The 24,612-nt window shown below is 45.7% G+C and overlaps 2 protein-coding genes across 2 annotated transcripts; both read right to left on the bottom strand.

Annotated features, from left to right (window-relative positions):
* Positions 1 to 1,878: 1,878 nt before the first annotated feature.
* On the bottom strand, positions 1,879 to 3,440 carry LOC146198443 (uncharacterized). Its single transcript, XM_084593958.1, has one exon. It carries the CDS (start codon positions 3,266 to 3,268, stop codon positions 2,036 to 2,038), a length of 1,233 nt encoding a protein of 410 aa, XP_084450084.1. The 5' UTR covers positions 3,269 to 3,440; the 3' UTR covers positions 1,879 to 2,035.
* Positions 3,441 to 11,662: 8,222 nt separating this feature from the next.
* On the bottom strand, positions 11,663 to 15,288 carry LOC146198442 (uncharacterized). Its single transcript, XM_084592591.1, has 3 exons — positions 15,189 to 15,288; positions 13,553 to 13,689; positions 11,663 to 12,216 (listed from the first exon to the last, which is right to left on the bottom strand). Exons 2-3 carry the CDS (start codon positions 13,668 to 13,670, stop codon positions 11,930 to 11,932), a joined length of 405 nt encoding a protein of 134 aa, XP_084448717.1. The 5' UTR covers positions 13,671 to 13,689; positions 15,189 to 15,288; the 3' UTR covers positions 11,663 to 11,929.
* Between the last annotated feature and the right edge of the window lie 9,324 nt (positions 15,289 to 24,612).

Raw genomic sequence — 24,612 nt, 5'->3', positions numbered from 1 at the left:
GCAGAAATAAAGATATGACAACGGTTTGTGGCAATATGTTTGACATGTGGTCTTTCCCGTAAAAATTGTCTGATATATTTATGCTAATGAGTACACGTGTGTGTTAACATTAGAGGGGGCCACATGTCGCTATAGTCAGGAGCTTAACTGCCTTCCTAATTTTTATTACAGATTATCGTTTCTATTTACAGGTATATCCCAGCTAACTCGAACTAATGTTATAAAAAATATGGTTTGCCCTAGCACAGTGAACCAAATTCAGGGATGTTCAGAGTCGCCTATGCTAACCTCCAGTATTTTTTGGTTCACTACAGTTTATTAATTAGTAAAGACTAATTATCTATTTTTGATTTATCGGCTTGAGAAAAAAAATGCCAATGCAAAAGTTTAGATCTCGAAAAACAAATAGTTACGTTGTTTCCATCACGCTGCCACCCTATTTATAGGCCTTCAAAAAATGCTGTCACGTGACCAGCTGTTATTTTCAATCATTTGCCAAGTGCCTACAACCAGCTTCGTCGTAGAGAACACTGCTCAGGAAAGCGGGCTTTTATCTCGAATGTGTATCGAGGCTTTAAAGGCCCACGGTCCACCCTCCGGTCGAAAATATTTTCTTCCCCGGTGACTGTGGGACTTCGCCCCTAGAACGCAAGGCCGCAAAATGTTTTTGAAAAGAGTAACTTATAACGCAGTTACAGCCACCGCAATCACCCGATTCTGTCATGCCTCTCTCCTTCCGTTCCCTCGCAAAGGTTTTTCACTCTCCTACCCGAGTCGTCTAGCCTCCGCAATACAAATTCCCCTTCCTCCTCCGCGTTTGGCGGGAGGTGGGGCGTGGCTCTCCGCGAGCGCGAAAAAAAAAAAAAAACGGTTGAGGGAGCGCGCGCCGCTGGATTCAGTCTGGCCGTGGCGAGGGAAAAGCGCGCTGCGAGCGGTAGACACCCATCCTTCTCCCGTCAGTCAGCGAGACGGACCAATGGACATCGTTTCCGATACGTACGTCATTATCGTGGCCCGTCGGGCCAGCGCAGGAAGCGGGGAGGCTGGCTTCCCAAAGTAGAGCATGAGAGAGCTTTGAATTGTATTTTCGATGCTTTGCGGCGCGCGTGTCACTGTAGCATTTTGCACAGACTATCTCCGGTACCTGATCGAAACACTGGGCTCCTTTGTTTAAAAGGGCCTTCCCTGGACAGTGGCCCTTTAAAGTGACGCCGCAGTCACGATGTTTTTTTTTTTTTTATTGTGCCAGGCATCGTTTTCGGCTGGTAAATATATCACTTTAAGTAAACGCTAGTTTGATGGAAACAACATAGCTAGCCGTTTCTCGAGAAGATCTACAACTTCTACATTGACACTTTGTCTTCCAAGCTAGTAATAAAAAGGCCTAATTAGTTGTTGCTAATTAACTGTAGTGAACGAAAAAAATACTGGAAGTTAGCAAAGGTGAATCTGAACATCTCTGGATCTGTTTCACTGTAAACCGTATTTTTTAAAATTTGGTCCAAGTTAGCTGGGACACGCTATATATATCTACTATAGGGAACCTGCACTGGCTAGGCGGCGCTGCGCATTTGTTCCACAGTGCGCCTAAAAAATGTTACTGTTAGCCATTTGGTTCACGATAAACGACAGAGCATATTCATCACTGTTACAGATACGCATGTGACAGATAACGTTCTTGCCTAGACGCTCTCCATGTAGCCCAGTTATCTGACACGCCATGCAAAGCTTCGACAAAGCGTGCAATCTTATCCCTGTAAGCTCATGCAGGCGGCGTGAAAACGCCCTACGAAAGCGCTTTAAAATTATTTGCTGTTCTCGCTAGGATATGTGTCACGTCGCGATGATCGACACAGCAAACTTCACTGCAGGCTGCCTATAGGAAACCAATACAAAAGGCGATGAACTGAACACTTTTAAAACGCAAAAAGCATTTTTTATTTGACATGAAAGCGGCTTGTAAAAATAAGTTAAAAGGTCCCTGAGGGGTTAAAAGGTTAAAATTTAATCCTGGGCAGCGACACTGCAAATTTAACTACCAAAACACGAAGCTCGCAAATGGCCCGAGCGAATACAGCGGCTGCTGAAAGTCAGCTGACGGATCATCCGGCGACCTGGTCGCCGACGGTTCCGAGGGCGCTCGTCGGCTATTCTCGCCATGGTCTTGACGCTGTGGCGACGACGTCTGGCTGTCTTCGCCGACGTCTCCAACGACCACGTCCATCAGTTCTCGCGTATCCGCAGCCCGAGGCCCCATCGCTGGTTCAGCTCCTCTAGCGAAAGGCGCTATGACCCTGCGCGTCGGGTTCCTGGATTGCCACGACTCGAAGGACCGGCAGTGGAAGCGAACCGTAAGGAACGACCAGGCTATGTAAGCTGTGAGAAGCAGACCCGCCAGGGTGACCAGGCTGGTCGCCTCCCAGTAATGTCCCTGCAGCGCTTGCCTCACCGCACTGTTCACGCACAGGAAGCAGCTGAGCACGGCAACCGGTGTAAGCAATGCGAAGCAGAACAGGTCGCCCAGCACCACCCTCTGCACCCGCGCCTCGGCGTGCAGGGCCCAGTGGAAGAACCGGCGCACTATGCTGGACTGAGCCGCGGTTGGGAAGCGCTGTCGGCACAGCTCGCAGTGGTCCACGTTCTGCGCGTTCAGCCAGCGCTCTAGACATGACACGTGCAGCAGGCCCATGGTGCCCGAGCACTTACACAGCGACACGAGTGACTCTGGTTGGTCGCCCTCGTGGCATATGCGGCAGATGGGTCCGCTGCTCGCTGTCACGTTCAGGGAGCCGGCCGGAGTCTGCGGGGGGCTGTCAGTCCACGCCAGGTCGTGCTCGAAGTCGCTCGCCGACAAAGGTGTCGCGTTGTTTAACGGCGGCAGCAGAACGTCCTGCGGTGGCACAGTGACAGTCTTCTCGCACTCCTCCTCGCGTTCTGGGCTCGATTCAAGAAAAACGAGGTAGCCCTTTGGCGTGTACGATGGAGAGGGCTCGATGTCCAGGCACGGGCTGTGGCAGGCTCTGCGACGCTCGGGAGACGGCGAAGACGACGACGACGACGAAAAATGGCAGATCTGTTCTTCCTCGAGTATTGGAGCCGTGTCATCGTCTTCGCGTAGGCTTCGTCTTCGAAGCGTGCGGCTTCGCGGTTTTCGGACGTTGACCTCACGTAAACGGGGTTGATGGCCTCCTGAACCAGAGGGCTGCGCAATTACAAGGGCTTTCGTCGACGCATCGTCTGTCAGTGTCTTGTAACCATCGTTAGACATTACACTGTCCTTCCTCTCTCCCTACTCTGCCTCTTCCCGCAACAAAAAAGCACTCGCTTGCCTGCGTTGCTTATATAGATGACAGGAAAACCGACTTCACTTGTGTGGCCTTCAGCCGGGCAACAGTATTCGCTTAAACTAAATTGCAACTCAGGCGGGGGGGGGAAGGCGGTTTACAATGTTCGGAATGTGCGACTAATAATGCCGGTGACAAAGCACTTGTGTATTGCGGTCTGCTGACTATCTGGGCAAACCGATCAGCGGCATTAGACGTCGTGGCTGATACTGTCCAAGATGAGGCTTACCAGGTTCCCGCTGTTAAGGAAGACCCAGCTAATCTCGATTTTGCTGCTCGCTGAGGCTTCTGCGCCACATATAAAGTTCAGGTACAGTTTTTGCATGTTTGCGGCTTAGTCCAGTTAGTCCACACATGCAACGCAGCAGTATAACCATGAGGTTATACTGCTCCTACTGAACTCGAAACTGAAACCTCAAATAAAAGTCGACGGCTACAGGAAATCCCACATAACCTAGGCCGCTTAAACGGAAGCTGCCACCACACGTTAAATGATTCAGAAACGAGCATTAATGTCTCGATCATTTATTTACATGGGCGTGAATTTATAGGTGGCCCGGGAATTGTTTCCCTCCTAAACAATTTGCGAACTACATGCTTACATCCCAACCACATGTTCTGAACTAGACCGTTACTCTTAGTAATTGATTTCATCTTTTTTCAATAAAACGAATATTTTGCTGTTTTAATGAATGAATGAATGAATGAATGAATGAATGAATGAATGAATGAATGAATGAATGAATGAATGAATGAATGAATGAATGAATGAATGAACTTGAAGCCTTTTGCGAACGGAAAAGATAGCTCTCGTTCGCTGTTTGGGGAATTGCGGGGGATGGGCATGTACGTAGCTTCTTCCCCATCTATAAATATCTCCTATTTGAATAACTACAACATAGATGGTCAAAACTAAACATCAGTAGATTCGCATCTCTATGATGACAAAGCTGAAGAAATATAATCTGGCACTCTTTTTTTTTTCTGCCTAAGAATGGGTCAAGCATAATTAAAAATGACAGTTTCAGATATTCGAAGTTCAAGGAGAAAAATAGGTATATTTCAGACCTCTGTAGTATCAACTTGCACTGCAACTTTTGCTCCTTCGCCGCTATACGTATAGGTGTTATAGCACACAGCACATGACACTAGTACGCGTTTGACACTTATCTGCTTATTACCTCAACTCTGTAGCATTCTCTGTGCTTTGTTCGGCATCCATTGTTGCAAACCACATTCGGCGACGGTCCACATTAGGCAGCCATATCACAATATAGCGCCCATGTGTTATTCTAAATGCCTTGGGTTGCCGCCGGGAATATTAAAGGAGGTAAATTCGAGTCATGCTACAATAGGTGGGCTGTTCTGGCGCTCTCTAAAGGGCAGAAACATTATGCAAGGTCATGAGAAGAAGAGCACATTTCATATCGGTAGAACAGAATTTTTTTTTTTTTTTCCGCCTTTCAGGCTATCATACTTCCTCGAAGCGGAGCAGTGTGTTTTGCACCTAGCTGCAGTCGCGAAAGCGTGTTTTTGGCTCTTGATCACCGTTCTTCGCAGGCAGTGTCGCATCCGGACCAGAGTAGGCATCATATGTCACACTGTCATGAATAGTTTCATGTTGGCCACACCATGCGCAAGGAATACCATGTGCAGACACTTCTGTACAAACGAAACGCTGTCATACTGGATAGAATTGGACAAAGAGGACAATTTTTGTACGATCGAGTCTCTAGTTCAATGACGGTTTTTTTTTTTTTTTTTTTTTTTTTTTTTTTTTTTTTTTTTTTTTTTTTTTTTACGTTTCGTAAAAACTGTGAGCGGTTCCTTGAGCTAAGTGGATTCCGTACGCACGAGAAATTCACTTGTATGTTCTGACAGTCAAAGACACACATCATTTCAAAGTTTATTTTATTCATTACTGATAATGATGTAACATTCCAAAAGTACTACAGAAATATCAGCTATATTAAAGAACTTGTGTACGCTCCAGTAACAGCACTAAACACCTCTTTGGGACCCGTATTTCGTTTAACAGCGAGGAGCGCATGCGTACAACAGTAGAAAAAGCGTCACCTGAAAACTTCGGTAAATTACCTTTCTTTTTTTAATTCTTCCTCGCATTCAAGCGTGCATTAGGATATGCAAGTGGGACCCTGCTATTCTGCAAACATTGAAGCATTACGACTAGAGAAATAGAGTAATTAAGCATTTTAAGGCTGCGTATAACGATAAAAATGAGCGTTAATGAACAAAATATAATTATTTCATTAATGCGTAAGCATTGTATGGCTATACAGGCGTGTTTCGCATGGGCGTGATCTTATTGGAGCTATAAAATAGGAACTAGTCGGTATATCGGAAAAAGAATGGAGTCATCGGATAGAGCGTTAAGGAAAAGTGTATGAAAATGTGGACGATGTGGGTTAATTAGATAATTAGAGCCAATTATGTGCTAATTGGGAGCCAAGATGACCACCAGCCAACTTCTGGTTTCGGTTCTCAGCTTCCGGTCATGTGTCTCAGTGGAACGCCCCTTGTCGTTCCTTTGAACGCATAAAAATACGTCGGCGTTCTATAATTGGTTTACAAGAACGGAAAGGCGCAGTATCTGTCACTCGCGAAATCCCGCTGACAAATCGCGCTGACAATTCAACGCTCAGGCTTACGCATTTATCCAGAAGAGGAAGAGAAAGACGGACGCCGCAACACCTGTCGTCGACCATCTAAGCGATGGCGTGGCCAGGCTCTTAAACATTGATGGACTTCCCTGATGGGTCTGGGACAGGTCTGGGACAGGCCCGTGCATCTTCTTTTCCTTCTTCCCACAGCAACAACAACAACAACAACAACAACAACAACGCATTTCTCCAGTGCAGATCCTGCAGTGATATCAGAAAATTCCTGCGATTCCGGAGGACACCTTTTGCACCAACCGCCTAAACTTTCTTTGTTGAGTAATTTTTCTATCTGCCTTAACTACAGTATTTTACCACTGTAGGTAGAGCTGCAATGAACAGTTTCAGCTTGTGTATCAATGTGTATGGCCTAGCCTTACATTATGGTGTTCACTCTGCAACTGAAATTGCATGGTTGACTGTACGCGGAATAAACGAGTACAGCAGGGAACGAATTATTTCATAACTGGCTTACCACCGGCACAGACCGGAACAATTTAAATGAAACGCTGTTTATCAGCACACCGATTCGCACCTCTGTTCCGGCTTAGTTCTCTCCCCGTATTATTACTACCATCCCCGGCTGTTTTGAAGCTAAAGATTCACGAGGCCATCTCGGGTCAAGATCAACGTGGGCTTCCATTTCACTTTCATTTGGACACGCAGCATGAGCTCATGCTGATGTAGCGAGCCAGAGCCGCAGCTGAGGCCAACACTCTCTTCGACCAAGGACTGCCAGCCATAGGGACCATAGCTCCCTCACCAGCCCTTTCCTACCACTAGCCCCCAATTTTCGGTTAACAAAATTTATCGATCAATCAAATCAATTTGACCTCCAAGGAACAGTAGGAAAAATGTCGCTATGCTATTCAGGTTAAAGTTAAGTTAAATTGGTTCCCAGGAAGGGAAAGGCGCAGTAACTGTCACACCTGCTCTGTGGACACCCGAACCGTGCCGTAAGGGAAGGGAGGAAGGTGGGAATGAAAGTGGAAAGACAGAAAGAGGAGCCGTAGTGGAGGGCTACGGAGTAATTTCGACCACCTGGGGATCTTTAACGTGCACTGACATCGCACAGCACACGGACGCCACTTCGTTTCGCCTCCATCGAAACACAGCCGCCGCGGTCGGGTTCGAACCCGGGAACTCCGGCACAGTAGTCGGGCGTCTTACCACTGCACCACCCCGGCGGGGCGTATTCAGGTGTCCACGGGGAAGAATGCAGCCACCGCCGATAGGCGTTGAAATGCAAGAGCGTAAGCTAGTTTGGTTTGTACAGTTTAATGTCCCAAAGCGACTCAGGCTAAGAGAGATGTCATAGGGGAGGAGGACACCGGAAATTTCGACCATCTGGGGTTCTTTAACGTGCACTGACATCGCACAGCACACGGGCGCCTCGCTTTTCGCCTTCATGGAAAAGGGGCGCGCTGCCGAGGCCGGGATGATTCGACCCCGCATCCACATGTGCACAGTGGTCAAGCGCCCTAACCACTGCACCACCCCTATTATGTGAATGATTAAAGCATGTTTTTTTTAATATGACACCGTGTATGTTTTATCATAATCTACGTTGAAAACTTAAGTGCCAACGTGAAGAGCACGTAATGACGATTCCACCCGCGTCCTCCTAATACTATACTGGTTCGCCCACCATACCCGCCACTATGGTTCAGTGGTTAAAACGCTCGGCTACTGAACTGTTGCATCCGGGTTCGATCTCGATCACGACGGCCGAGTTTCGATGGAGGCGAAACGCAAAGGCGTCCATGAGCTGTGCGATGTCTGTGCACGTTAAGGATCCCCAGGTGGTCGAAATTACTCCGCAGCCTTTCACTACGTCGACACCCCCTTCTCTCTTTTTGCTTTCGCTCCCATCTTCTTCCCTTCCCTTCCTCACGGCGCGGTTTAGGTGACCACCTGATAAGTGGGGCAGAACATATGCGCCTTTTCTTTCCGCCAAACCAATTTACCAATTCATCGCGTGCCGGAGTAACCTGGTTTGATCCCGACCGCTGGCGGCTGTATTTCGGTGGGCGCGAAACAAAGAGGCGTTGTTGTTGTTGTGGCTGGTAGGAAGAAGGAAAAGAAAATGCACGGTCCTGCTACTGGCTCTGTAGCTGAGCCACCTCCGCTGCTGCCTCGTGCGGACAGAAGAGAGAAGAAAGAAAAGAAAGAGTTATAGAAAGACGCGCGCCGCAACAACAGCCGTCGTCCATCACCTAAGCGGTGGTGGGTGCAATGACGGCCTACAACAGATAAAAATTCGGTTGCTGGCTAGCCCCCGCCGCAAGCGGCGTTGAAAGAACCGTCCCAGCCCCGTAGGATCAGGAACTCATCCCGAAAAGGCGTCCGTGTACTGTGCGATGTCAGCGCACGTTAAAGATTCCCAGGTGGTCGAAATTACTCCATAGCCCTCCACATGAGCCCGACGCAAGCGGGTCGGGCAGGGGGGAGCCGGTTGTCGAGCTGAGCCAGCCCGACCCGTCCGGGTTTACATGATCTCGTTTTTGTCGGGCAAAGATCGCTGCTACACCGTGCGTCGAGCAAGTGAACCAGGCGCAGGCGGGAGAGGAGGCAGAGGAGGAATGCTCAGACGAACAGCTTACGGTCCCATCCCCGACCAGCAAGGAGGCAAGAGAGGAGGCGCCTGCCCGACGCGGCAGCGTGTACATGCCCCTCGCCCATCGGGTAGGGTCGAGCCAACCCACCCCCTGCAGTCGGGCTGGCGGGACCCGACCCGACAGTCGTTTAGCTCGACCCCCTAGCGTATACATGAGCCCAATAGCCGGTTTTCAGCCCGACAGGGCTCCCTGACCCGACTTTGTCGGTCTCATGTAAACCCCCTGTATGGCTCCGCTTTCTCTCTTTTCACTTTCACTCCCACCTTCCTTTCTCCCTTCCCTTACGGCGCGGTACCGGTGTCCACAGAAACAAGTGTGAAAGATACAGCACCTCTCCATTCTTGTGAACTTATGACCAGAGGTCGTCTCTACGACTCCCTCACACATTTTAAAGCTCGACTCCACTAGCAGTTTTTTGTGCATTACCCAACGATTCGTTTAACCCGTCAGAACCTCGGGTAACCCGCAATTAGAACATAATATTGAACCAAATATTTGCCCCCAGGGGAGCCGTCGTGTAAGACTACGGAGTAGTTTCGACCACCTGGGGATCTTTAGCGTGCGCTGACATCGCACAGCACACGGACGCCTCTTCGTTTCGCCTCCATCGAAACGCAGCCGCCGGCGGTCGGGATCGAATCCGGGTACTCCCGCACAGTAGTCGGGCATCTTATCACTGCACCACCGCGACGGGATGACAGAGAGTGCAGCTAGTACGTTTCAAAGTGTTGAAGCAACGTAGACGTCTGCTATGGCAATCCGAGACGTATTTAAACGGCGCAAGGCCGAGAGAAGAAGCGACAAAATATGTTGTTAGCGCCGTGTCTCCCCTTCTGCTCCTCTTGGCGTCGTGCCTTTGCGCTGTTGTTTCACCGAGCAAAACATCTGACCAACTCGCCCACCAGTTCGTGCTGTAGATATTTGAGACGGCCTTGCCTTTTTTTTTTTTTTTTTTTTTTCATTGGAGGCCACACACTCAATACAAAGCAAATGAATAAAAGTGCAGAAGTAATTTGTTGGCATACAAGCTCGAAGCTTCACAGCGGATTGGGCGCGACAATTTTGTGCATCGACGAAGACAACAATGCGTCCATTTCGCGGCTATCACATGGCCCGTGACCCAAATGTACATTACGACGTCCCTCGCAAGCGATCAATACTCGCTCCGAAATAGAAAAAGAAAGTGCGTTGACTGTCAAGGTTCGTGTTATGGTTCGTGCTATGGTATACAAACAGACAGTGTGTTAACTGCGGAGCATCCTAGTTCACAAAGTGAGCGCGCACTTAATACAATAGTTCTTGCTTTATGTGATTCAAGACGTGTGCCGTGTCAAACCCTCCAACAGAGCAAAGTTTCATTGCTGTAACAAGATTTGCGCATATGACGCCCGAGTGGCATCCTGTTCTCTCTCTCCCCCTCTCTCTCTCTCTCTCTCTTTTTAGCAAAAAAAAAGCTATCACTTTCGTTTGTACAGGCTCACTCGGTATCAATAAACCTACTTCTGCCCGTGCTAAAGCTCTCTCAACAAGCGGCAGAACGATGCATTAAGGAAGTAGTTTTACAGATAGGATATTATACGCGCGCTCTGAGTACCAGCGAAAAGCCCAAAAGCTTGTCACTTCATTTACGTTATACGTTTCATGTAAGACATCGCACGGTGGCATATTAGTGCATACAACTGCAATCACGTTCTTCTTGATACTGAAACCCCGGCCAGAGTTACCGAAATGGTTATTTTGCCAAGTGGACGCAATAACTACGCTGGTTACAAAGCATGCTCCAATGCAGCCCAAAAGTTTTCTCAGTGAGCTGTGCGAGCAATTGTTTGAAAGTTGGCCAGTATGTGCATGAACAAAATACGAGCATCTCTGCTAGACCTCCGAAGTGTACACATCGGTGTGCGATCCCTGCCGCTTTATGGTGGAACACAGGTTTTACACATGACTGGAAAGGCTAAACGGCCGAATTCAACATCCCCTAAACCCCTTCCCTGGACAATGCTAGGCGCCAAGATTCATTTTTATCTCAGTAGTTAAGAATTATAACTCCCGTATTATATATAAAGTTGTTTTGTGTGAACTGTAATGGATTTTATTTGAAATATGCTTGAATGAAAATGTGTCGTCTAAATGTTATGACGTAAAGAAAGGCTTTTTTTTTTATCTTTTTCATATGGTCCATACACTAAAGACATATCCAGAATTCGAGCAGTATTCGAACAGTGGGGGCAGTCGCCTCGTCAAGCTGCTGGTAGCAGTAGCTTTTTGCGGCTGCTCCATCCTTGTACTTTGTGCAAAGGAAAATAAAATTTGATTTGATTTGATATTACTACATGCATTTCTTAGTGTCAGCGCACTGCCAGTCACACTGATCACTGGCCTCAATACTGATATAAGGCATCTATATTTGTATATATCATGTCCTAAGATGTTTGTATATATCATGTCCTAAGATAGGCACTTGGAATATTTTTACGACTATTTCACGCACTGTGGCCATGGCCGGCGACCCCTGGAGTCAGAACGTGGCGTGCGATAATAAATAGGTCAGGTGGTAACGACTGTTTTCTTACATATTTGCGCTCAAGTAAACAAGTGTCGTCCTTCACTAAAGCATGACAGAGAAGTTTGCAGCTTAAGTATAACAAGGAAGTCATATGACGCTTTGCTCCGCTGCTAACAACGACAGCTGCCTATTGCAGTGCTCAAAGCCTGTAAAAATACACAGTCCGCAACTCGAATATAACGAAAGGTTTTTCCGTTAAAACTTTCAGATGTCCTCCCCATCACCTCCGCAAACGCACTGTTCACGATGTGTGGGACTTACATCGGCCAAACGAGGCTACCACACACACCAATTTGTCCATTTCAACGAGTTCAAAATGAGTCGTGAGATGCTGTGGGCGATCGTCCGAGAAGCACCGCCCCAGAAGTGCTGGACTGCGCACGAGCGCCGGAACACGAAACAGTTCCATTATGCGTTACACATTGAAAAGAGACCAAAAATTCGTAAGTTTTTGCTTGTGCCAGACACGAACTGTGAATTCAAACTAATAACAATGCCGCTTCACACGTTCCTCAGTAAGACCTATAAGCAAACTAGATGGACGAAACACGAAATCATCGAATGAAGCTCTCGTGTTGTCTCTTTCTGCTTTCATTACCCATGTCACCTTGCTCTCTGCCACGTTGTTGCACTCCACAAGCACGCACTAGAGCACTTGATGGAACGGCGTGAACTCATCAGCGAGTGGTTTAGCAGGCACTGCCAGGCCTTGACGCGCGAGGGTCACGAGGAAGTGGCCAGCTTGGTGTCCCTCTGGGCGATGTAGCCCGGCGGCAGCGTGAGCTCCAGAGCGCCACGGTGGCACGGAGTGGTGCGCACATTCACGGGCTGCGTCGGCTGGTAGGCGGGGCTCAGAGGTCGCAAGGGAGTGATGATGCGCGACGGCGGATCAGCAGCCCTCAGCGGGTCAGCTGTCCTCAGCGCCTCCGCCAGAGGAGAGGCCGCACATGAGGCCTCGGCCACGACCCTGAAGGCGACGTCTGGATGAATGATGCCCTGAGCATCTTGCGCTGGAACAGTGCGTAGGCGCAAGCTTGTGAGCAGTTCGCAATTTATGGTTAATAAATGACAAAAGAAACTTAATCTGTGATTAAAAAGAATAAAAGAAATTTAATGTTTGGACTGCTACGAAGAAGGGTGCCAAAACAGAGACATTATGAGACATGGAAACATTCTAGAGAGCTATCAGCGTCTAAGGCGTATAAGCACTGGGTGCTTCAATAAAATACCCAAGGTTTTAAATGGCAAATCAGATCGTTTTTGTTGCTTTGTTTTGTTTTTGTTTATAGAATTTTTAGTTTACAACCGCATCACATTCCACAGAGTCCCGTTTTTCGGGTACAAAATTCGTTTTTCAAAATATCAAATAGAAGTGTTTTAATAGACAAAAGTCGGGCAACCGAAATTGCAAGCAGGTTTTGACCAATCAGTGACGTCCCGGATATACGGCCAGAAAACCATTCGTATGCGCGTTGATTAGCTAAACTGGCGATTGTAAGTTAGAGATATAGTCGCCGTTAGCCTTAAATGACCTAAAGCAAACTCAAACTTTTGTCGTGCATCAAACGCAGAACGAATGTAGACGGTCGTGCATCCAGTGACATCACACACCCAAGGGCGCCCGCAGAAATTTCCTCGATTGAGGCCACGAAATGGAAAATATAAATAAAATTCATTTGCGCTGTAACGAGACATCGGATCGATGTAAAATGTAGTACAAATAAGCAATAAACTGAGGAGAACGTACTGAGAAAGTTCAGATCGTGCCCATAGCCGTGGGAAACCAATGGGACGCTTTGGATGGTCACGTGGCATACTGGGTGAATTATTTATTCGCTCTCCAAAGTTAGGGAAATAGAAAATTTAATATCTATTAAGCTCTAATTAGCTAAAGTATACTAATTGGCTAACGGCTACGGTGAATAAATGATCAGTTCAAAGGTATCACCATCTCGAAAAGTAACTGGTTGAAATGCTTGCACCAAGGTACCATTTACAGAGCTTTGTTTACTGGGATGAAAAGAAACCCGCGAAAATCAAAACCTACCAAATAAACTGCTTGCCAGTATCTCTCGCCCACTGCACGCACAAAGCTCCGTCGAAGACACCAGACTCGTTTTATGGGGACACTGCAGGAGCTTGAAAGGAAAAGCGAGCGGACATCTTTTGCGCCCGAACAACGTGACCGGTAGAGCTAATCAAAAGGAAGTGTACAAAGACACGGGTGTGAGCCTTCAAGAAATTTATCGAACTTGTAATTTCGGCAAAAGTGCAACGCTGTAGTTTTCGACTTTCAGTAACAGCTTCTCGTTCGTTTGGCCGGGTGAGAGACGAAGGCTCACTTACTGGTCCTCAGCGCAGCGGCCGGCAGGGCTGCGGTGGCAATGCATAGTGCAGGAGACTTGCGGCGTGGTCTCCGGCAGCAAATAATGCAGAGTACGATGAGGACCACTGCGGACATCATTACCACCACGAGGGCTATCCTGCAAGCAGCGCGAAGGAAGAACGTTTTTTTTTTTTTTTTTCGTCTTTACCAACGCATCGTTACGCTTCTCTGGTAGTGTCAAGCAGTCCCGTATAACAGACCACTGTCATCAACAGTTGCCGCTTAACAGAGAACCACGCGTAAGCTCTGCAAGGAATTCGTATTAAATAGTGATGCAATCGAAAACTCAATAATACAGTGCACTATAAAAATTCTCGGTTTATTACCACTTGGCCCAAGTTTATCCCGCTCAACGCTTCTGTCGGTTTCTCTTCTAAGTCTTACATTAATTTTGTCTTTGCTGAAGATACCAAGGGCATACGCAGAAATTCTTGAGAAACGCACTTCTGAACGAGAGGTTGATTATGAACGCATTTTTTTTTTTTTGCATGTCGTAAACTTCCACACTAAAATCAATATACGCGCAGATCTCCCTTTGGAAGGCTATAGTGATTTCTCCTACTAACGTTTCTAATATATACTAAAAAAGAAACATTTCTCATCGGTTACCCATGGCAGTGTTCACTACTCGATGATATCAAAGGATGAACTTTAATTGGAAGAATTTGCTGTTCACCTGAATATTGAACCATTCCACTCAATATTTCCGAAAGAGTATCTAACAATATTCCGCAGTTGCCTTACGAACGAAACTGGTGTCCAAAAAAGCTGGATTTAACCCAGCTATTGTAACCAAGCTTTTAGAAGCAACTGCGTCTCTTACTTCAGTAAAACCAACTGAAGGCGTTTGATACTATACTGTGGTTTTGTCTTCAGTATTTTATCTCTAAATAAAGTTACTTTATTAACAAATACTAATTAGCTAACTTTTTATCACTAGCTTTAGGAACAAAACTGTTTTGCAACACTACAACTTCCGCATCGACTCTGTTGCCGAAGCAAATAATTTAAACTCTTAGCTAAATTAGTCTCCACAAATTAATTATTGAGGAAAAAGAAAAAAAAGGGTTTAAGCTAGGTTATGCGACTCTCAAGAGTCCTCGATTGGTTTCACTGCTCTAGGACATTTTTTGTACCTTAAATGGTGGGTTGTCTTTAGCTGGAACATCCGGTGCATATTTTAAGAGCGAACAGGCTTTATTTTACGTGAGGATGGTGTATAACAGGGAAAAGGGGATATACATATAAGCGAGAGAGACCATAAAATCGCCTTCATACCTGCAGTCATGATACTGAAACACTGTTACCCCATTCTGCTGTAGTGCTACCTTACAAGCACAAGCAATACTTAGTACTGCCACAGCTGTTTGCAAGGCGACCATTTCTGCAGACCTTTACGCTAATTCCCGACAATCAGGTGTGCTATCTGCGAGAAAGTGCAAAGTTTTGCACAATATACAGATGTTCAAGTGTATATCCGCAAGCTTATATGCGAGAACATTTGTGTTCCCGCGCTGCCGATCTGGAAAAAAAACAACATTTATATCGTTTATTATTTACTTTTTTTTTAACATTAAGTGTGAAAGGTGGCCTTACCAGAAGTACCATGCTGGATGGAGGTACGCCAGGGTAACGCACTAGGTCTTTTCCTTTAAGGGGCTGACTCCGTGTCCTGAACGTCTGAGTCGTATCCATGCGCAAACACAAGCTTCTCGACTTTGGTGCGAGAAGCTGCAGGCTGGAAAATGAGAGCACAAATATGGTGTTTTAACCCAATTATAAGTGTCTTAGCCACCATGTATTTCTCCGTACATAATTCTCAACCAACAAAATTTAGTTTATACTGACGTCATTAAATTGAACTAACAAAGCACGCCAGAAGGCGCGTTGCCACAAAAAAGACATAAGCCGTGTGCTGTGCGATGTCAGCGCACGTTAACGATCCCCAGGTGGTCGAAATTATTCCGTAGCCCTCCACTACGGATCTTCTTTCTCTCTGTCCACTTTCACTCCCACCTTCTTGTCCACAGAAAGCCCCGCCGGGGTGGTGCAGTGGTAAGACGCCCGACTACTGTGCCGGAGTACCCGGATTCGAACCCGGCCTCGGCGGCTGCGTTTCGATGGAGGCGAAACGAAGAAGCGTCGTGTGCTGTGCGATGTCAGCGCACGTTAAAGATCCCCAGGTGGTCGAAATAACTCCGTAGCCCTCCACTACGGCTCCTCTTTCTCTCTTTCCACTTTCACTCCCATCTTCCTCCCTTCCCTTACGGCGCGGTTGCGGTGTCCACGGAAATCAAGTGAGACAGTTACCTCGCCTTTCCCTTCCTATAAATAAATCAGTGTTTTTTTGTTTTTTTGTTTTTTGTCCACAGAAACAAGCGTGACAGACAGTGCGCCTTTCCCTTTCTGTGAACTAATTATTATTATTATTTTTTTTTTTTTTTTACAAACACACAAACATTACAAACGTTTACAAACATCCACATTGTGATTCCGTTTGCCTCCCATCTGGTGCGCTATCTAATTCCATTCTCTTTGACGAGGAGTTGATAACTGAGAGTCTTAAGCGTCTGAGACCATCTTTGTCTCCTGGACCTGATGGCATTCCAGCCGCCATAATAAAAGCCTTCAGTTATATGTTTGTACCAGTACTGACTGCCATATTTAATAATTGTTTAAAAAATGCTGTCTTTCCTCGCGTGTGGAAAATGGCACGCGTGTTTCCTGTCTTCAAGTCTGGAAACAAATCTGATGTTTCCAATTATCGTCCGATTTCTCTTCTATGTGCAACCTCTAAACTTTTCGAATTAGCTTTGCACAACGTACTTTCCTTCCATCTCAAACATATCATAGTACCGAATCAACATGGCTTCATGTCGGGTCGCTCTACTTCTACCAACTTAGTCATGTTTATGACGTATGCCTCTGCAGCAGTCCTTCAGAGGGGTCAGGTTGACACTGTGTACTGTGATATGAGCAAAGCTTTCGACGTTGTTACTCACTCACTACTTCTTGAAAAACTTCTACTCTCTGGCGTTGAAGTCTCACTCGTAGCCCTCCTACGCAACTATCTCCTTGATCGCTTCTGCTTTGTCAGTGTCAATGGACAGACTTCTTTCGTTTACCCTGAAACGAGTGGATTTCCTCAAGGTTCAGTACTAGGCCCGCTTCTCTTCTCCGTTTTTATTAATGATGTTTCCTCGGCGATAAAGAACTCCTCGTTTCTTCTTTATGCTGATGATATAAAAATATTCAAGGTAATACATTCTTTTCAAGATTGCTTGTTGTTGCAATCGGACATATCTGCTTCTTCTGATTGGTGTGCGAAGAATCGACTTACCCTCAATTCTTCCAAAACTAGGGTTGTGTCCTTTACTCGTAAAACACATAGCTTTCTCTACCATTATTCTGTGAATTCTGTGCTGTTGGACAGGGTTGATGAAATTAATGACCTTGGTGTACTTTTTGACCGCCCCCTCAGCTTCTCCTCTCACACTAAACGCATTGCTCAGCGGGCTATGCGCACACTCGGATTCGTTTGCAGGCTTTCGAGAGAGTTCTATACTCCACTTCCGTTCCTAAAACTGTACCTGTCCATATGCTTGCCGCTCTTGGAGTATGCGTCGGTTGTTTGGAATGGCACTTGCAAATCGAACTTGGACAAGGTTGACAGAGTACAAAAAAAAAAAAAAAAAAAAAAAGGGATATTTCATTATCGCTTTCCTTGCGCAACTTCCCCCTCTCGCTCCACCAGGAGCGCCCAACTGAATCTTCCTTCTCTTCACTGCCGTCGTATTAGACATGATATCATATTTCTGTACAAACTCCTTCATGGCCACATTATGTGCCCTCAGCTCTTAGCGTACATCCTACTGCGCGTTCCGCGAAAGAGCATGAGGGAATTCAGACCATTTCAGGTTTCTCCTCTTCATTCCCACTCCCCTCTGGACAGGATGCAGTGGTTATTTAACTCTTTTTGTCCTCACCTTGACATCTTCCAAAACTCGCTCTGTTCATTTAACATTGGATGATCGTAGCGTTGTATTCTAAATAGTACTTTATCACATATAACTCCCACTTTCTAGCCTTAATATTGTATTTACTTCACTTTTTGCTTTTTCTCCTGTTCAATGCTGTCTGTATCTTGAAATACTTTTCTTCCGTTTCTTACTTATATATTTCAACTTTAAACTTTATATTCGAATCTTACTGTCCCGTGTTCAATTCTATTTCTTTATTGTATTATTCTGTATTTCTAGCCCGTGTTTTAAGTACCATGCACTTGTTGCGCCTGGAATGGTTGTTTATTTTATGTATATTTCTATATTACTATAATCCATGTCAGTTATTTGTTTTTTGTTTGTTTTTTTCTCTTCTATCTACCGTTCTCTTTTCTTTTTTTTTTTCTTTCCTGATGTGCTCAAAAATTCTCTCACTGTGTATATAAGTGATGCTACTCATTGATTGCTTACTTTCCGTGATACTTTTCGTCTCAGTTTCATTTCATGTATTATTTATTTCTTCTTTTGTGTTCTCTCTGTGTGTGTAAACATGTTTGTGCATTTTCATTTTTGTTTCTTTTTTTTTATTTGTGCTGCAGCACGAAGACCACATGGTTGTTCCTGCGCGCATTAAATAAAGATTGATTATTATTATTATTATTATTATTATTATTATTATTATTATTATTATTATTATTATTATTATTATTATTATTATTATTATTATTATTATTATTATTATTATTATTATTATTATTATTATTATTATTATTATTATTATTATTATTATTATTAATTTAAGATGAATAAAGCCTCGTCAAACACGGAGTGTCCTTGTTCTGTTTCTTCGCAAGCACTGTTAACAACATGTCTTCATACTTGAGTGAATTCAAAATACACACTATTGAAAGTCTTTCTGGACACCAATTTAATTAATTCCCAAGGCTGTGTCGTCAGTACTAGCGATGAGCTATTCAATTGTTTCTAAATTACATTTTCAAATCTACTGTGAACGTTTTTTTTTTATTTATTTTAAAGCGAAAGCTTTACTAGCCTCGTCGTGCCAAGGTCATCGGCGCCGCGGTTTGACCTCAGGTGCAGCGCGAGGAACCGTACGCACGTGCGGCGCGCGGAGCCAGCGGAGCTCGCTTCTCCTACTTCCCACACCTGCTGCTGCTGCTGCTGCTGTTTCGTCTTCACGCACAAGTAAACTTTATTCGTACCGACATATATATCTGCACAAACACACAACATTGGCTGATACAATGCCACACAGCCTTCCAGTCCCACGCCTACCGTTTCCCTCCACCGACACCGCTGCCCATCTGGCTCGCCTTTTGGTACCAAAATCCTTCAAAATGCGCTCGACAACTTCGCGTCGTCTCGAATTCGCTGTGAGATCCTTGAGGTTCGCAGCAGACATGGAGGAGCCGCGTGCTGAAACCAGTGATTCGGCTGCGTTTCCTTGACTTTCGCAGACGGCCATGTAGGAGTTAACCCCAACAAACCGTGTCTAACCATGCTTAATCGAGCTTTCGTTCTGTAAACTAGGTTATCTATCAAAGTCTAACCTGGCTTAGTAACACCGCGTAAACAAGCATTACAAAGCTTTCGCATGCATAACCAGGCTTAGCAGAGCTAAGACGCGCAGCAATTTTTTCTTCTCTCATATTTGGGTGTACAAATCACGTGTTGCAATATATCTAAAATAACGAAATAGGTTGGTTTGGTTTGTGGGGTTTAACGTCCCAAAGCGACTCAAGCTATGAGAGACGCCGTAGTGGAGGGCTCCGGAGATTTCGACCACGTGGGGTTCTTTAATGTGCACTGACATCGCACAGCCCACGGGCGCCTCGCGTTTCTCCTCCATCGAAAAGCGGCCGCTGAGGCCGGGATTCGATACCGCATCCTTGGGAACAGTAGACGAGCGCCGTAACCACTGCGCCACCCCGGCGGGGTTAAAATAACAAAATACGGAGAATGAAAGATTAGGTATAGTATAGTATAATATGGTATGGTATGGTTGTTATATGTTATGTTATGTCATGGTATGGTATGGTATGGTATGGTATGGTATGGTATGGTATGGTATGGTATGGTATGGTATGGTATGGTATGGTTTGGGGGGTTTAACGTCCCAAAGCGACTCAAGCTATGAGAGACGCCGTAGTGGAGGGCTCCGGAGATTTCGACCACGTGAGGTTCTTTAATGTGCACTGACATCGCACAGCCCACGGGCGCCTCGCGTTTCTCCTCCATCGAAAAGCGGCCGCTGAGGCCGGGATTCGATCCCGCATCCTTGGGAACAGTAGACGAGCGCCGTAACCACTGCGCCACCCCGGCGGGGTTAAAATAACAAAATACGGAGAATGAAAGATTAGGTATAGTATAGTATAATATGGTATGGTATGGTTGTTATATGTTATGTTATGTTATGTTATGGTATGGTATGGTATGGTATGGTATGGTATGGTATGGTATGGTATGGTATGGTATGGGGGGTTTAACGTCCCAAAGCGACTCAAGCTATGAGAGACGCCGTAGTGGAGGGCTCCGGAGATTTCGACCACGTGGGGTTCTTTAATGTGCACTGACATCGCACAGCCCACGGGCGCCTCGCGTTTCTCCTCCATCGAAAAGCGGCCGCTGAGGCCGGGATTCGATCTCGCATCCTTGGGAACAGTAGACGAGCGCCGTAACCACTGCGCCACCCCGGCGGGGTTAAAATAACAAAATACGGAGAATGAAAGATTAGGTATAGTATAGTATAATATGGTATGGTATGGTTGTTATATGTTATGTTATGTCATGTTATGTTATGTTATGGTATGGTATGGTATGGTATGGTATGGTATGGTATGGTATGGTATGGTATGGTATGGTATGGTATGGTATGGTATGGTATGGTATGGTATGGTATGGTATGGTTTGGGGGGTTTAACGTCCCAAAGCGACTCAGGCTATGAGAGACGCCGTAGTGGAGGACTCCGGAAATTTAGACCACCTGGGGTTCTTTAACGTGCACTGACATCGCACAGCACACGGGCGCCTTGCTTTTCGCCTCCATCGAAAAGCGGCCGCCGAGGCCGGGATTCGATCGTATGGCATGGTATGGTATGGTATGGTATGGTATGGTATGGTATGGTATGGTATGGTATGGTATGGTATGGTATGGTATGGTATGGGGGGGGAGTATGGTATGGTATGGGTATGGGTATGGTATGGTATGGTATGGTATGGTATGGTATGGTATGGTATGGTATGGTGGGTGCGCTCGAAAAGTACAAGCCTCACAATCCACCACAAACGGGCCAAATGAGGTGCAGAGTAGGGCTTAACCCCGGGTAGACGCTTGGCCAGCGTCACGACGCTTTAACCCGTCGTTTTCCGGCTCCATAATAAAGTTATACATACATACATACATACATACATACATACATACATACATACATACATACATACATACATACATACATACATACATACATACATACATACATACATACATACATACATACATACATACATACATACATACATACATACATACATACATACATACATACATACATACATACATACATACATACATACATACGTACGTACGTACGTACGTACGTACATACATACATGCATACATACATACATACATACATACATACATACATACATACATACATACATACATACATACATACATACATACATACATACATACATACATACATACATACATACATACATACATACATACATACATACATACATACATACATACATACATACATACATACATACATGATATGGTATGGTATGGTATGGTATGGTATGGTATGGTATGGTATGGTATGGTATGGTATGGTATGGTATGGTATGGGGGAGGGGGGTATGGGTATGGGTATGGTGTGGGTGTGGTGTGGTGTAGTATGGTATGTGAGGTTTAACAACGCAAAGCGACTTCGGCTATGAGGAACGTCGTAGTGGAGGGCTTTGCAATACTTTTGCACAATGCACGAGTGCCTTTCATTTCTCACCATTGAAATGCAGCTGCAGCGGCCGGTAGCTAACCTGCGTCCTCGGGCTCAGTGTTCGAGTGCCCTTAGACTACTGAACCACCACGCCTGGGCGCGAAAGATAAGCAGAGGCGCGCTGTTTGCAAGACGCACGGTGACATCAAAAAGGGAGTAATTATGACTCCAATTAAAATGAAATAGCGAAGAGCTTTCGTACAATAAAGTGAAATAACAAGGTGCGCTTTCCGCAATACCACTTGAATGCCGTTTATTTTGCCTAAACTTCAGTGGACCTGCGTGGAATTATTAATTTTTTTTCGGAATGTAGATAGTGAATTTTGATGTATTTCTTCGACATGAGGTATGCTGTGTGCAGTATGTCTTGTTGTTAACCATGTACGTTTTCAGTTTGGGTAATTCGTCATCACACATGTCAATGTATATTGTCTGATAAATTTTTTTCTAAACAACTGCCTGCAAACATAACGGACATATAATGTATTTCCTTAGAGCGGGCGCATGCATACGCATATAGAATTATAAGTGCGCCCTACAGATACCATTATCGAAAACGGGTCATTATGTCAGGTCGCCATGTGCGCCATCTGAGACCACTTAAACGTTTATCTAGCGAAATCATTCGAGCTGGACAAAAAGCGGGCTGGCGTACTTAACTCTTCCAGTACGTGTTAAGTTCGTCGTATTCCCAGTACCAGTCCTAACTCACACCCCTAATAACGTGTAGCTTCACATATTCTGTTATTCCGCAATCGGCAGATCTGCTTCCCATCACGTTTTCCACCTCATTTACGCACAAGGCTTGTAAATGTCACTAATCTCAGAAATGGCCTTTATATAGCCAGTCTCAGGCTACGCTTCCACTGAAGCAGACGCTATACAGCCGGCAGCAACAAATCATATGCAGACTGTAAAGTAACTCAGCGCCCGACCGTAAGAATATTCTTTAATCAAGGGCCGGTCACGCAGGCTGTAGCTACCACTCAGATTCCCGCTGAATCAATGCGTCCCATATAGCATACACAATACAGCATATTGCATAAATCATACACTTCGTATTGGTCACACGCTCCTATTCAGTCTACATACCATAAACTCACCATGACTGTGCCATGGCATATGCAGCTGCTGATCCCTCCAGCCACAGACTTCTTTCCGGGGTCCCTTCAATTATCGAATTGTCCCTTTTTGAACAATTTGCCCAAGGAAAGGAAAATATTTGACAATCGTTCCTTTATACAGATGTTCTGGCCCAGTCGCCAGGGATTACCAGGTACACTGACATTTACATTTGGTAGGTACATGGAAACGTGCAGGTACATTTCCATGTACCTGCCTGGACATGGAAACGTACAGGTACGTTTCCATGCCCAATTAAGAAACGCGTGTACATTTTTCCCCAATCCGGTAACGAAACGAACATGATTGCCCCATTATTCGGTCCTCGTCATCTTCAAGGCACGGACTGCTGCACCTTGTCCAACCTCATGACTTGGAATGATGAGCATGGGAACCGCATTATCTTTCCCTATACAACTGTAATCGTAAAATCTCGGGCTCATTTTTATGCTTGCATTCATCATATGGCGCTATACCTAATTTGGCAGCTAAACAGAAAGTGCGACAGCAGAATAGCCCTGTGCCCCGCCGAGGTGGTGCAGTGGTAAGACGCCCGACTATTGCCGGAGGACCCGGGTTCGATCCCGACCGCTGGCGGCTGCATTTCGATGGAGGCGAAACGAAGTGATGTCCGTGTGCTGTGCGATGTCAATGCACATTAAAGATCCCCAGGTTGTCGAAATCACTCCGGAGCCCTCCACTACGGCACCCCTTTCTCCCTCTCCTTTCCTGTGAACCAAGGCATACTGAAACGTATTCAGGCAAAGTAGGCTGATGCCCTCCAGGTTCTGCCTAGAAAGCAAAATATTGTGGTAATTCCGTACATTCAGGGCTTCTCTCATCGGCTGAAAAAGATTGGACAAAGGGCAAATGCTAACGTTCTTTTCTTTCCGCCCCTGACAAGCTTGAGAAATTGTGCAGAGCCGTGAGAAAGCCTGGTGCCGCTTACAAGGTACATTTCAAAAAGAAATGCAAGGACTAGTTCTTTGAATGTGTACAATCAGTCTACAGACTACCGACTTCCTGCGGAAAGTCGTATACTGGTCAGTGTAGCAGGTGCGCAAATGATCGCATTCGTGAGCATCGAAGAAACGTAAGAAGTGCGGGAAGTTCCTTGACGCGCACTTCAGGAAATGTGAATAGAACGCTAATTGTGACGCCATGTCCTGTTCTGACTCTTCAGTTCAGATTCCTGTTCCGACTCAAGTCCAGTTCTAAGGGCGAAATAAACCTGTTCACCGCTCAATCAGGAATGTACCATCATCACGAGAACCAGTTGCTGACACGCGAAATTACTGAGGCAGAGATCATTGATACTTTACGGGAAAACTGTGTATTGAAGTCGTCGGCTGTGGCTCTATCACAGAAATAATTATTGTACTTGCGTCGTCACTGATAATGTGCTGGCCACGGCTGCATGATGTTTTCCATAGTGTGGAGGAAGTCAGTCCAAGGCCATTGATCAAAGCGGGCCAGCGAGCAAGATAAGATAACGAAGGGGAGAGAAAGTCTGAGTGGCCCCCAGGAATCGGCCGGCAGAGCAATATTATGAAACGAAGAGAACACGCTCCCACAACGAGGTAGCCTGCAGAAGCCGCAGCCGTAAGATAACGGAGAGATAAGAGAACGCTTCAGCACTGCGCATCCAAACGGATAGCAGGGGAACATAATAAAAAAAAAGAGTTAAGCATATAATAAAGGTAAAACACGGCAATTTATTCGAACTAATTTTATGCAAACTCGAAATGAAAAATTACAATTACTTGGTTGACTAAGCTACGGCTCGGGTAATTCATTCGCTGAGAGAGGCTGTTTGGGTGTGTGATCAAGGCTATGCCCACATTGTTACACAAATATGAAGCCATTAAC

This window comes from Amblyomma maculatum, chromosome 2 (assembly GCF_055883805.1).
Source record: "Amblyomma maculatum isolate TAMU_Amacu chromosome 2, ASM5588380v1, whole genome shotgun sequence".
Classification (NCBI taxonomy): Eukaryota; Metazoa; Arthropoda; class Arachnida; order Ixodida; family Ixodidae; genus Amblyomma; species Amblyomma maculatum.
The sequence above is the reverse complement of the archived record's forward strand: the minus strand, read 5'-3'. Positions and strand labels throughout refer to the sequence as shown.

Excerpts from the sequence above, each read along its gene's own strand:
- LOC146198443 (XM_084593958.1), bottom strand. The coding sequence starts at position 3,268 with ATGTCTAACGATGGTTACAAGACACTGACAGACGATGCGTCGACGAAA.
- LOC146198442 (XM_084592591.1), bottom strand. The coding sequence starts at position 13,670 with ATGATGTCCGCAGTGGTCCTCATCGTACTCTGCATTATTTGCTGCCGG. Across the intron at positions 12,217-13,552 it reads GGCCGCTGCGCTGAGGACCA|CGCAAGATGCTCAGGGCATC; the intron begins GTAAGTGAGCCT and ends GCACTGTTCCAG.